This window comes from Cucurbita maxima, unplaced genomic scaffold, assembly GCF_002738345.1.
Source record: "Cucurbita maxima cultivar Rimu unplaced genomic scaffold, Cmax_1.0 Cma_Scf00028, whole genome shotgun sequence".
In the NCBI taxonomy this organism is placed as follows: domain Eukaryota; kingdom Viridiplantae; phylum Streptophyta; class Magnoliopsida; order Cucurbitales; family Cucurbitaceae; genus Cucurbita; species Cucurbita maxima.
This window is the reverse complement of record NW_019272044.1, coordinates 1,149,721-1,163,114: the sequence shown is the minus strand read 5'-3', so window position 1 is coordinate 1,163,114 and position 13,394 is coordinate 1,149,721. Positions and strand designations below refer to the sequence as shown.

At 36.2% G+C, this 13,394-nt stretch overlaps 2 protein-coding genes across 2 annotated transcripts; both read left to right on the top strand.

The window, feature by feature from the left end:
• Positions 1–610: 610 nt before the first annotated feature.
• Positions 611–2,023, top strand: LOC111465109 (RNA-binding protein pno1-like). Its single transcript, XM_023109406.1, has 2 exons — positions 611–761; positions 1,084–2,023. Exon 2 carries the CDS (start codon positions 1,109–1,111, stop codon positions 1,781–1,783), a length of 675 nt encoding a protein of 224 aa, XP_022965174.1. The 5' UTR covers positions 611–761; positions 1,084–1,108; the 3' UTR covers positions 1,784–2,023.
• A 925-nt stretch (positions 2,024–2,948) lies between these two features.
• On the top strand, positions 2,949–6,347 carry LOC111465152 (subtilisin-like protease SBT5.3). The gene is made up of 11 exons (XM_023109472.1): positions 2,949–3,032; positions 3,108–3,217; positions 3,301–3,398; positions 3,484–3,648; positions 3,809–3,917; positions 4,004–4,523; positions 4,615–4,712; positions 4,815–5,060; positions 5,138–5,252; positions 5,359–5,572; positions 5,672–6,347. The coding sequence occupies exons 1-11, from the start codon at positions 2,949–2,951 to the stop codon at positions 6,211–6,213; spliced, it is 2,301 nt and encodes a 766-aa protein (XP_022965240.1). The 3' UTR covers positions 6,214–6,347.
• The last annotated feature ends 7,047 nt before the right edge of the window (positions 6,348–13,394 follow it).

Here is a 13,394-nt window from a genome sequence, read left to right as displayed (position 1 = left end):
TTAAGACGGTGAAGACTTTTCTTCTGATGTTGACAAATTCTTCTTAGATGCTCTTTCAACCGAAAACAATGCAGTCGAACCTTAAAATCATTGATTTCGAGATTTTTTTTCAATGATTACTACTTGCTACATGTTTTCATCGTGAATCTTGAACTTGTTTACCATGGTGAGTGATCAAGCAAAGTACACATCAACACTCTCACCCTCTTTATTTTTTTCTTTTTGACATTAATAAAAAAAATTATTAGGGATGAATAAATTTGGGTCGTATTTTAATTTAATAATATTAACCAGAGAATTGTTATTATTTTTAATTTACAATTATTATATACTAAAATTTAATGAGTGAAAATAAAATTTTATTTTTACATATTTTAAAAAGAAAAGCCACGTATTTGAGATATTTGAAAATTTTTGTATTTTTCAAATTTCTTTTAAAAAAAATCATTTTTATAAATAATCAAGGCCCATCTTCAACCAATCCAGCCCAAAGGCCCAATTTTTTTTAAAAAATTATTTTCATAAATTATCAAGGCCCATTATTCAACCCATCCAGCTCAAAGGCCCAATCCCATTTTATTTTGTTTTCAAAGAAAAAATATGAAATTGTTAAGCCCTAGGACGCCTTGTTCTTCCACCTTCCGTCTTCACAACCTCGTTTTCTCCTCTTTTTCTTAGCAGTTCAGTTTGCATTATCCCACAGCCTCCGCCGCCGCCGCAGCACACTTCTTCACGGACGTTACACCCTCTCTTGATCTCAGGTATTCTCTTTATTTTTCTTTCTTTCAGTTTCAACTTTTATTGCTTACAAATGGATGAACCTCTGCAAGCTTTGATCATCGGTTTTGAGTTTTTCCTGATTTGAAATTGGATTATAGTATTTTAGAATCCGGTACTGTTCTGGATCAATGTTACTTATATTATAGTATTCTAGAACCAATTCATCGTTTACATGAAAATTTTTTGACATTCTGAGGAGCGCGCCACTGAAGTTTCTTCAGATTATTTACGCCTAAAATTGTGCTGAACTACATCGTATCTGGATTTTGTTGTTTAATTGTAGTTTTTGGGTGTGGTTTTCAGTGTGGTAACTCAGCACAATTCGATAATGCAGCCGACCGAAGCCTCCACTTCTATGGAAGTAGAAACGGTCTCAACCGAAACAAAGAATGTGGTTAGCACATTGCCACCGAAACCACAGTTTGATCCCCTAAAGCCACATGAGATGAATGATGGACGAATTCAGTTCCGAAAGGTCTCTGTTCCTCCGCATCGCTATACGCCTCTCAAGAAAGCATGGATGGAGATTTACACCCCAATTTATGAACAGATGAAAATCGACATCCGAATGAATCTCAAGGCGCGTAAAGTCGAGTTGAAAACCAGAGCAGACACACCTGACATCAGTAACTTGCAGAAGTGTGCAGATTTTGTTCATGCTTTCATTCTTGGGTTCGATGTTATCGATGCCATTGCCCTCCTAAGGGTGGATGAACTCTATGTTGAATCTTTTGAGATTAAGGATGTTAAAACGCTACGAGGCGAGCACTTGTCGCGTGCCATAGGCAGATTGTCTGGTAAAGCTGGTAAGACCAAATTTGCCATTGAAAACGCCACGAAGACGAGGATCGTTATTGCAGACACCAAGATTCACATATTAGGATCCTTTGCAAATATCAAGATTGCAAGGGATTCTCTTTGCAGCCTGATTTTAGGGTCCCCTGCAGGTAAAGTTTATTCAAAACTAAGGGCGGTTACAGCCAGATTAGCAGAAAGGTTTTGATCTTTCATGATCATAATGAGATTCATGCTGAGTTTGTCTTGATTAATGAATTTTGCATACACTAGTTGTCTGAGGAACAGAGTGTATCTTTGTCGAAAAGATTGCACATTGAAGAAGTTGTCTCATTAAGTAGCCTATGTTCACAACAATAGGCATCAGGTGATTGGCCTTTTTCTGGGTTTGTTTTTTCTTGTCGATCGAGGTTTTTGTATGTAGTCGATGTGTTGATTGATTGATTGATTGATTGATTGAAAGCCTCATTAGATGAACGAGTTCTTTTTTAATAATTTGGAACATCGAGGTTAGAAGAATATCTCTTGACCTTATTCTAATAAAAGTTAAACCTTGCACAAAATTGTAACGGCTTGATCATGTTCTTATTAACAGCAGAGGCAGAAATTTGAAATAAAGTGAACATGAAAAATGAAATAAACATACTATCATACTATCTACTACTAAATGAAAATTAATGCATACTATATAGGAGCGATTTAAAGATAGTATGTGGAAATATAAAGGTAACCATCGACTTAATAAATCCAAATATTAATAAGTCACTCAATTATTGGAGTTAGTAAATGATCGAATCAAATATTAAAAACTTAAATTAAAAAATATGTCATTGCTTGGATTATAATCCAAATATTATTTATTTTGGTACAACTTTAAAAAAAAAAAAAATCGACTTATTACAACGACCTCTTCTTAGGCAATCCTTCCGACCCGAGAGTTGGGATGAGAATTTAGTGGAAAAAGGTTTGAGATTGTTTTTCTTGTTTAAAAAAAAAAAAACTTAATTTTATATTATTTGAGATATTACATTTTTATGTATGAACAATGTTCGGGTTAAATTATAATAACGTATTTAAGTATTAATTTTTATTCTAATAAGATAGAATAAATTCAATAAATTTAAAAACTAATTGATTTATTAAATTAAAAGGCTAAATTTTATGTGTAATCCTACTTTGAATAATTTGAAATGAATTATGAGCATTGCAACAACACAAATTGGCATTACCTTAACAATAAGTTCAGTTCTCTTCTCTTCTCTGTAATTTCTTAAATTGGGACAATCACACACTCCAATATAACGGACAAAACAACAATACCTTATTATAAAATGCAAAAAAAATTCAAACAAACAATTCATCAAACAAAAGCCATGGACGTCTCAAATTTTGCTTCATTTCTTTTGATTCTCTTTCTTTTTTCTTTTCTCCAAACATCTACCATTGCCACCAAAAAGGCAAATTCTTTCGTTTTATTTCCCATTTCCAAAACTCAATCTTTGTTCCATCTAATTCTCTTTTTTCTCATGCAGCCATACATCGTATACCTCGGATCGCACTCTCACGGATTGAGTCCTTCCTCGTTGGATCTCCAACTTGTAACAAAATCCCATTATGATTTACTGGGATCGGTGTTGGGAAGGTGAAGCTCTTTCGATTCATCGGCCTTGGTTTCTTACAATGGTTATTCTCACTATTCGTTGTCCTTCTCCATTCATTGTGCAGCAAAGAGATAGCCAAGGAAGCTATTTTATACTCATACAACAGATACATCAATGGCTTTGCCGCAATGCTCAATGAAAAACAAGCAACAGATCTTGCAAGTAAATTGTTCATATGTTTTTGAGTCAATGGGCTATCAACTTTGTCAAATAAGCTTGAAACTGACGTTAAACAAATATATGGTAGGAATTCCAAACGTGATTTCTGTTTTTGAAAGTAAGGAAAGACAATTGCACACAACAAGATCATGGGATTTTCTTGGACTAGAAACACAAGAAGCAGTTCCTTCAGACTCTATTTGGAATGTCACGAGGTTTGGTGAAGATGCAATTATAGCTAACATTGACACAGGTTCTGTTTTTTTTTTTTTTTTTTTTTTTTTTTTTTTTTTTTTTTTTTTTTTTTTTTTTTTTTTTTTTTTTTTTTTTTTTTTTTGGTTCTCTGTTATTGTTTTTTGTTAGGACTATGTTGGTGTTTTGTTTTTCTATAACCTCATCCAATTGGAACATAGGTGTTTGGCCAGAATCTAGGAGCTTCAGTGATGAAGGATATGGACCTATCCCTTCAAGGTGGCTGGGCAGTTGTCAAAGTGGCGCTGACCCCAACTTCCATTGCAACAGGTCAAGAGCTTCAATTCATCCAATATATATCTCGTTTTCTTTCATTATGGTGTAGGAGATTTGAAATGGATACCTTAAATATGCAGGAAGCTAATTGGAGCAAGATCCTTTAACTTAGCCAATGGTCCACTCAATGGCAGCTTCAATTCTCCAAGGGACCATCAAGGCCACGGAACCCACACTCTATCCACAGCTGGGGGCAACTTTGTCTCTGGAGCTAATGTTTTTGGCTACGCAAATGGAACTTCCAAAGGTGGCTCACCTCGAGCCCGTGTCGCGTCCTACAAGGTCTGTTGGGAAGCAGAAGGTGGAGGGTGTTTTGACGTGGATATCTTAGCTGCCTTCGAAGCTGCCATTGGTGATGGGGTTGACGTTATCTCAGCTTCTCTTGGTGCAATTCCCTCAGACTTCCTAGACGATGGGCTATCTATAGGGGCCTTTCATGCAGTTCAGCATGGCATCGTTGTTGTTTGTTCGGCTGGGAACTCAGGACCAGCTCCTAGAACTGTATCAAACGTGTCGCCATGGATGTTAACCGTTGGAGCTGGTACCATTGATAGGGAGTTCACAAATTTCGTAGTCCTTGGGAACAAGAAGAAACTCAAGGTACTTACTTATATCAAACACAACCTAAACTTAGAAAACTTGAATGAGTTCTACTTTCTATCTTAACTATGTCCCAACTATCAAAAACCAGGGTGCAAGCCTTTCTTCTAAGGCATTGAAAGTTGACAAGTTCTACCCTTTAATCAATGCTGTGGATGCAAAAGCAAACAATGTCTCCGAACTTGATGCGTGAGTATTTTACTCCATTTTTGCAGAAGATCAGAAGAAAATGAATGAACTAAGAACAGACTCAGCAGAATTTCCAAATAAACTTATACTGAATTCTTACAGGGAAATTTGTGAGGAGGGAACACTTGATTCCTCCAAATTGAATGGGAAGATTGTGGTTTGCCTTGTTGGTGTTAATGCAAGAGTGGCCAAAGGTTATGTGGCTGCTCAGGCAGGGGCTATTGGGATGATCTTGGTTAACGATGAAGAAAGTGGGAATGAGATTAAAGCTGATCCACACATCATTCCAGCATCCCATGTAACCTATAATGACAGTATAACCATCTCCCAATATATTAGCTCTACAAGGTAACTCCCAATGTTTCCATTTTTTTTCTCTTCCAAAGATTGTTATTTCCCCTGCATATTAACATATACTTGATCAGGACACCCATGGCTTACATCAGTTCGGTAACGGCAAAGCTCGGTGTCACGCCAGCCCCAACCATCGCTAGGTTCTCAGGAAGAGGCCCAAGTATAATCGAGGAGTCAATCCTCAAGGTTTCTTTTTCTCATGCTTTAAAACGTTTCAATTCAAATGCATGCTAATGTTGTAAAGATAAGGAAGATCATTTATACTAACAAGTTATGTTATGTTTGAGATCAGCCAGATATAACAGCACCAGGTGTAAATATAATTGCGGCTTACCCCGATGGAATACCATTGGCAAATCTACCTGTTGACGATCGTCGAGTTCCTTTTATGGTATACTCTGGCACATCCATGTCTTGCCCCCATGTTTCTGGCATTGTAGGCCTTCTCAAAACCCTAAATCCCAAATGGAGTCCAGCAGCCATTAAATCAGCAATTATGACCACAGGTTAAATCATATACAATCAAATAAAAGCATCAAATCGAAACAAATGTTGATGCAATTGAAATAAATTGAAACAAATTTCCATGAATTTCATCTCTACAGCCAAAACAAGAGACAGCACCTTACATCCAATTGTCGACCTCGACGGAGTGATAGCAACTCCATTAGCATACGGCGCCGGACATGTTCATCCAAACAGCGCCATGGACCCTGGCCTCGTTTACGACATTACAATCGACGAATACCTAAATTTCTTGTGCGCTCGAGGCTACAATGCAACGCAAATCAAACAATTCTCAAACAATACATTCGTTTGCAATAGATCATTCAAAGTGACTGACCTTAATTATCCATCCATCTCAGTCGCGGATTTGAAAACAGGCCCTGTGACGATCAATCGAAAGGTGAAGAACGTGGGAAGTCCAGGGAAGTATGTTGCTCGAGTAACGTCGCCCTTGGAAGCTTCAATCGTGGTTGAGCCGAGTACATTGCAATTTACCGCCATGGATGAAGAGAAGAGCTTCAGGGTTGTGTTGCAGAGAAGTGGAAAGGGAAATCAACAGGGTTATGTGTTCGGAACATTGGAATGGTCAGATGGGAAACACAGTGTTGGAAGCCCCATTGCTATCAATTTGGGGAAATAGTTTCAAATGCTAAAGGATTTAGAACAATCTCTTATGAATTTGATTGTTCATGGAAAATCACAAATTATAACTAATAATAATCATTACTAATTATAAGTTTTGAGTAAATTTTCTAAAAGTTTTCATTTAATTCTTTTAAATACCTATAAATATTTTCATTAGAAACCACTCACTGGCGTGTATACATTGGTACATTCCTTTCCATCTCTATGATCATAACACTGAATATGTTAACTATGGTCATAGCACGTTCATCTTAAATCATGCCTTCGTTTTTGAAATATTCTATCGATCGTGGTTTCCTAATGTCCACTTTTATTTATCTGGTTGAACGTGCTAAGCCTACTTCGTAAGCTAGTCTATGGAATCTATAACCTAAGTAATGATACCAACTATAACGACCCTATTTTTCTAATGAAATAGAGTCGTTACTATATGCATGACACGACGGTTAACTGTGGAAACATTGTTTTAAAATATTTCGAAAACGAAGGCATGGACTTACATGTTAAAAATCAAATCCTTAAATCGATACGAAAACATATAAGAAACGAGAATAGACAATATATTCAAAAACTAGAAAATAACACATTGTCTTGCTCTAACCTAAGAGTATAAGATGAAATGCAACTACCCTAACACCGGTTTCATGGTCTTCACGCATCACCTTCATCATTCGTATAGAGGTGTTTTGCCTTTACCTAAAATGTAAGAGTAGCACATGACTTGAGTATTTCTTAACTGACTCTAATATTGGGGACGTGAAACACAAACACATACAACATGGTGAGACTTATCATGGAAAACAACAAAGTATGGCCTTGAGCTCTTTCCAATCTGGACAGGGTTGGATGTGTGGTACCTCCCCACACACGGTCCATACGTTGCACATGGACCCACCATGTGGGCTCCTATACATACCCCTAGGCCTAGTTTAGTCAGGCTAAACGTGCTAACGCATCGCCGGACACCACAGCGAACATAAATATCGAAAGTACGCATCCATACTAACTTAACATAATGGGGGAAAGTATCTCGATGCACGTGACCACACAGTTATGCATGAGATCCCCATACTTTCCATCATGACATAATAAAATTATGCAAGATAACCTTGATTCTTTCATAACATATTAAATTTGGTAATTACGCGTACATAATTCTTATATACCATTTCATGCATAACATAACTTCCTTATTTAAAAACATATCATGACATGTTGTAGCATATCATGACATTTCATAATATAAAATAGCTATCGTTACATAACATGGCATTTTGTTTATACCATAATATCATTTGGCATATGATATAACATAATATAATATAATATTACATATCAAATCATATCACACATTATGATACATGCACGGGCCACTAGGAACATGTCATCCTACATAAAAAAAAATTATTCTAACCGAATCGACAATAGAGTCACTTACTTTCTTGACCTAGGCTCGAGTTACTAATTATTCTTGGTACTAGCTTGAATCTACTCCTCAAAATCCAATTCAACCTTAGATCCATGTTACGGGGATAAAAATCCAATTAATACAAAATGACCGAAAGGATCCGCCACCTTATAGTCCAATTATTGAGGATAAAATATACCTGAACATATATTATTTCGTATTTAAAATTCTTGAAATTAAAAATTATGTAATTGGTTGGCATAATTTTGAGTATTCTAGAAATTAATAAGTTTATATTTATAATTAACTTAAATAATTTATTCTAGACTTAAAAGTTCCTTAATTTTATTAAATATTTAACAAATTTTTTATAATTTAATATTTCATTACCGATAAAATGCCAACGAATATACCATTTATTACATTTATTAGATACTATACTTTCGTAGTATATTTGAGAATTATTTACTATTATACCTTTAGGTTATAGATTTATCTTTATCCTTAATTAAAATAATATATAGATATATATATATATATATATATATATATATATATGAAAAATGCAATCCTCCCCGCTCTTACAAATTTTTAAAGATCTTAGTAGAATCATTGAGAATGATTAAACTTGATACTGATAAGAGAAAATAATATACTTTTAGTGTAAATATGTTTACGATATCATATTTGGTTCTATTGTTCTTCTTTTTTGGACTTCGAATAGGTTCGTGATATCCCGTTTAAATTGAGTACTATGCCGTTGCTAATTATTGTTACTCAAATTTTTTAGATGATAAAAATTATATTCACATCTTAATATTATGTATCACTTTATCAGAGATGAAGCGCATAAGGTACATCTTAATCTTGATTTTATAAGATCTAATAATCAATTAACCAATATAAACCAATATTTTCAAGTTTGTTAGAATCAATAATTTTAGAAAATTAAGAAAAAATATGCTGTGTTTATTACTCTTTTTTTTAATATTTAATTTGTCATTCTAATTACAATATAATATGCATTAATTATAATATATATATATATATATAGAAATTATAATATGAAAAATACTGTGCAATAGCTTTCAATCAAAACAACTGACCACTCGTAGTATGAGTTCAAGAGTAAACTCCCAATACAAGAAATTTTAAAACATTTATTTGCATCCTATAATAAAAAAAAATAAAATAAAAAATAAAAAATCTTCAGATCAATCTCATCCTAAAACCTATTTTTCAATAATTTTATTTAAACCAGTATTTATCGTAAAAAAGGAGTAAAAATCGTGTAAACCGTAATTAAAACATAATATCCCTAAATTAAAAAAATCGAAACGAAGATCCACAGAAGAGGAGAAAACCTAGAAACGAGGAGGCGGCGCAGCAGCGAAGAAAGGCCTTCCGCCGCCGCAGATACCTACGTCGCAGAAATCGGCCTTATCTTTAATCTTATGAAATCCGTCTTTGAAAACTCCGAATCCGAAGAGGAATCCGACGGCCACGACCACCAGAATCAGGCACGTGCACAGCATGCACACCTTTCCGAAGCAGAACATCGTGGCTTCGCCGGCCGGATCACAATTACAGTAGTTGAGAATTAGCGATTCAGAGGAAGGAGGAAGACGGAGGATCGGAGTCTTTTGAACGGACTTTGGATTTGGATTTGGTTTGGAAAAGTGAGGTTTTGTATTTCAAAAGGAGTTTTGCTTTTAGACTACGGCTGAGGAAGACGTGACAGTTTTGATTACGTGAGGGTTTCAAGTTTGAAACATTCTTACACGCAACAATTTTGGGCTTAATAGATTAGTCTAAGCCTACGGCTAAGTAAATATGGTTAGCTTTGGTTCTTATTACTGTTGGCACATTTTAAGGAGTGTTTACTAGCAAAAGGTTTCCACTTTTGTAAATGATATTTAGTTTCCTTCATCACTCCATGTGAAATCTCACCATCCACCCTCCTTTAGGCCTAGCGTCTTCACTGGTGTCACGGTCCTACATTTTTTACCGTGCAACGTCGTGATCTTGACACACTCACGACTAGCCTTAAGGGAAAGTAAGCCCCTTATATATTTTTTGCCTCGACCTTGTGGCTTCGTCAGACCTTAGGCGAGGTTTGTCTTCGCCAATCGAACATCGCTTGTGCGGAATCCAAACTTGTTCAACCACACACGTCGCCTACGTGTGCATGTTCAATCATCTACAACACATCTGACTTGTCTCTACGCTAGGCCAAATCATTCGGCTCAACCTTTCCTTTACTCGAGCCAAGGTCTCTTAATACAACGCTGCATCTCATCTTGTCATCTTAATCCACATTGACAGGTCCATATGTCTTAACGCCATCCCGAGTCTTGAGATGTCGTCGGCCATCATAACTCGCTCGGTCATGTCATTGAGAATGGGCCCGCGTGTCTTTCATCTCATCGGGACTTCCCGAACATCCATCCATCCGAGTTCTATCAAAGCATTGGCCCTCCTGTGCCTATGCTGAGTCATTTATGAATATCGTACCGGATAACGGGTGTATGTAGCAACCTCCAACACACGGGCTAGGGCACAATACTGGCACACCCGTGTCGTCCGGTACTGTCCTTCAAAAACTCATTTCAAAGGAAGTCGCCTGAGACACTCGTCTCGGCACGCTTGCCCACACTATGACACACGTATGTGGCACAGAGTAGCTCACTTAGGCCACAGGGCCCAAGAGTGGTGGAGAGCTAACACCATGGTACCGTATAGTACATTTTGAGCCATTTTCAATATTTCTGGCATAGATATGATCTTGTTGAACGGTCATACAGTGTCGTGCATTGTCTGTCTGGTGTTCGATTGACACAAAACTTGGCGAGCATTCATATTACATATGGACGAACTTAACTCCCAAATTGCATGCCCAAATTCCTTCTGAAACCCCGACTTTTGAGGTTAAGACCCGGGGCCCTATTCGGCCCTTCAACAAACCTATCTTTGTCCTTCATGTTCATTCTGATGTCTCTATCTTGCTTATGTCTCAACTTGTCTTCAATGCCCACTTCCCGTGGTGGTGTGTTGGATGATGCATCGTCCTTCTCGATCGCATCATGACACTCTTTTATATTGGGCCGCATGTGGTCGGATGGGAGTCTCTTGAGGGACGCCGCTTGGCATGTCATGACGTGAGGGCCACAACCTACTCTCTTCATAGTATGATTGTGACATTCTCCCCCACTTAACTTACTCATCGTCCTCGATAACTTACTCGGGGTACAATCATATTGCAGATTGGGACAGCTGGCACATCGCTCAATGTCCGACTCTGGTACCATTTGTAACCACTCAAGCCAATTTATCCAAACTTATAATCTTTTGATCGATAATAGAAGCTCAAAAATCAAATCTTCAATCTCTTTATTATGAAGACGAAATTTGAGCCACCTAATATACATTAGGTCGGTATGAGTATATGACTAGGTTATATATTTAAAAAATGTTATTATTTTATTTAAAAAATAAAATTAGGACGATAGTACCCAAATATATATATATATATTAGTTTTAAATCTCATCTGATTCATACTTCAAATATATATTTTCTTTTATTTATTTAATATACTCTAATTCTTTTACTCTTTAATATATCAAATTTCAAATATATATTTTTCTTTAATATATTTAATATTAAATATAAAAGAGATGGGGTGACAAAAGTTCTTGCCTTAGGCCCAAAAATATAAATGAGTCGAAAGAGACTTCGGAATGTGATCTATTATATGTCAAAGCGTAGGTCGACTAGAGGCATACGAAAAGTCATTACCTGTACCCAACTTTGTTGTAGAGATAAAAGTTCTTTTCGAATACAAAGTCATTTCTATATCCCTAGAAAAACGCTTAGTGATTATAGGGTTCAATCCCGGTATCGTTCACAATAACATCAAGCAACTAGACGGGGTGAAGATGATGCATGCTCTACACTTGAAATGGATTATCACCCATGATGAACACTTTTATGATCATTCCCATGGTTAAAGATGAAGCCTCGAAAGAGCTAGTTCCCATATAGATCCAGCTTCTTTTAGAAAACTATTACGATATAATGTTCGACAATCTAAGTTTTGTCCCAACGCATCAGGATAGACCATGAAATTAAGTTATCAACAGGGATAAGACCTTCCACAAAAAATGCCTATCATGGTTAGATAAGTTGTTCACCGCTCTCTTTCTCGTATTAAACTTAGAAGTTAAGAAATAAACTGCTAATGGGCTTTGAGATGGGCCTGTATTATGTTATGGTCTCCTCACAAATGGGCCTTGTAAGGCTTTTTGTGCAAGCCCATTGAAGCCCAATGGATTGCAAAGACAAGGATATCACAAGTGAATGAGTTGTAAATATGGTTAAATGTTATTTTTTTAGTAAATTCTTTAAATTACCTTTGGACGAAAATACCCCTATTTTAGATTTTTACTTTTTATTCAAATAAAAAAAAAATTAAGGGGATGACTGCGAACTTAACCTAATTACAATTTATATTTTTTATTTTTAATAATTTTTATTTTCAACCTTATGCAACTTAATTTCAATATATATTTTGTAAAATTAGCTTTATGTTGAAGAGCCTATGGGCCCACCTCGACCACGGCAAACCAAGGTGGGGCTAAGGTGTGCAATCCGCGCACCCACAATCCACAGAAGAGCCATTGAACCTAGTTTAACCCTTCTCATCCTAATCCTAATCCTAATCGGAAGAGAAAATGAAAAAACCCTAAATCATTTCACATATAAATACATTTCAACTCCAAATGAGGAAATTTAATGTCACTGTGTTTTTACATTCTCATAACTCTGATCTAACTTAAGTATTGAAGACAATAATAAAGTTTCAAATTCCATTTTTTATAATTTATTCATTATTATCGAGAACGAGACCTTCAAAGTAGACGAGTTGAACAAGTAACAAAAGCTAGTAGCAATTTATATAATCATAGTTTTTTGCTACACGTCAAACGCCCACCCACCTCTAGTAAGAGCCCAAGTCGATCAAGCCGATACCATTTGAAAATCGATAAAACCGGAGACACATAATAAAATCACCCACCGTGGAGTTCAATCCCACAAGCCCAAGGTTAAGAGCCTTGTGCTTTACCTGAGCTAGATGTCACAATCTGCAATATGATTGTGACTCGAGTGTGACACTAGACGGGCTTTTGGTCTCTTTGGAACTCAAGTCTAGCAGTCCACACGAGGCCTGGGAGGCCGATTGGAGCAAAATAAAATTTGAAACACAAACACCCACGGTGGGGTTTGAACTCACAACCATATGTAGTTAAGAGCCTTGTGCAATACCAACTAAACTAGACAAGCCTTTGGTCTCTTTGAAACTCAATTCTATGAATTCATACCAGGAAACACAAACAAGAAGGAGGTTCAAACTTACGACCACAAGGTTAAGAGCCTTGTGCTCTACCAACTAAGATAAACGGGCTTTTAGTCTTTTTGAAACTCAAGTCTACAAGTTCACACTAGGGGGCCGATTGGAGCAAAAATAAAATCTAAAACACAAACAAGATAATCACCCACCGGTTCAAACCACAACCACAAGGTTAAGAGCCTTGCTATCTACCAACTGAGCTAGACGCAACTTGTCTCTTTAGAACTCAAGATCAGTAATTTTACTTTAAGAGCTTTAAAGAGATTTGTAAGTACTTTGATAGTTATAAAAGTCTCGAGAACTCATTATAAAAATGAATTTGTGAGACTTTGTTATAATATTCAAAATATGAATATTAAA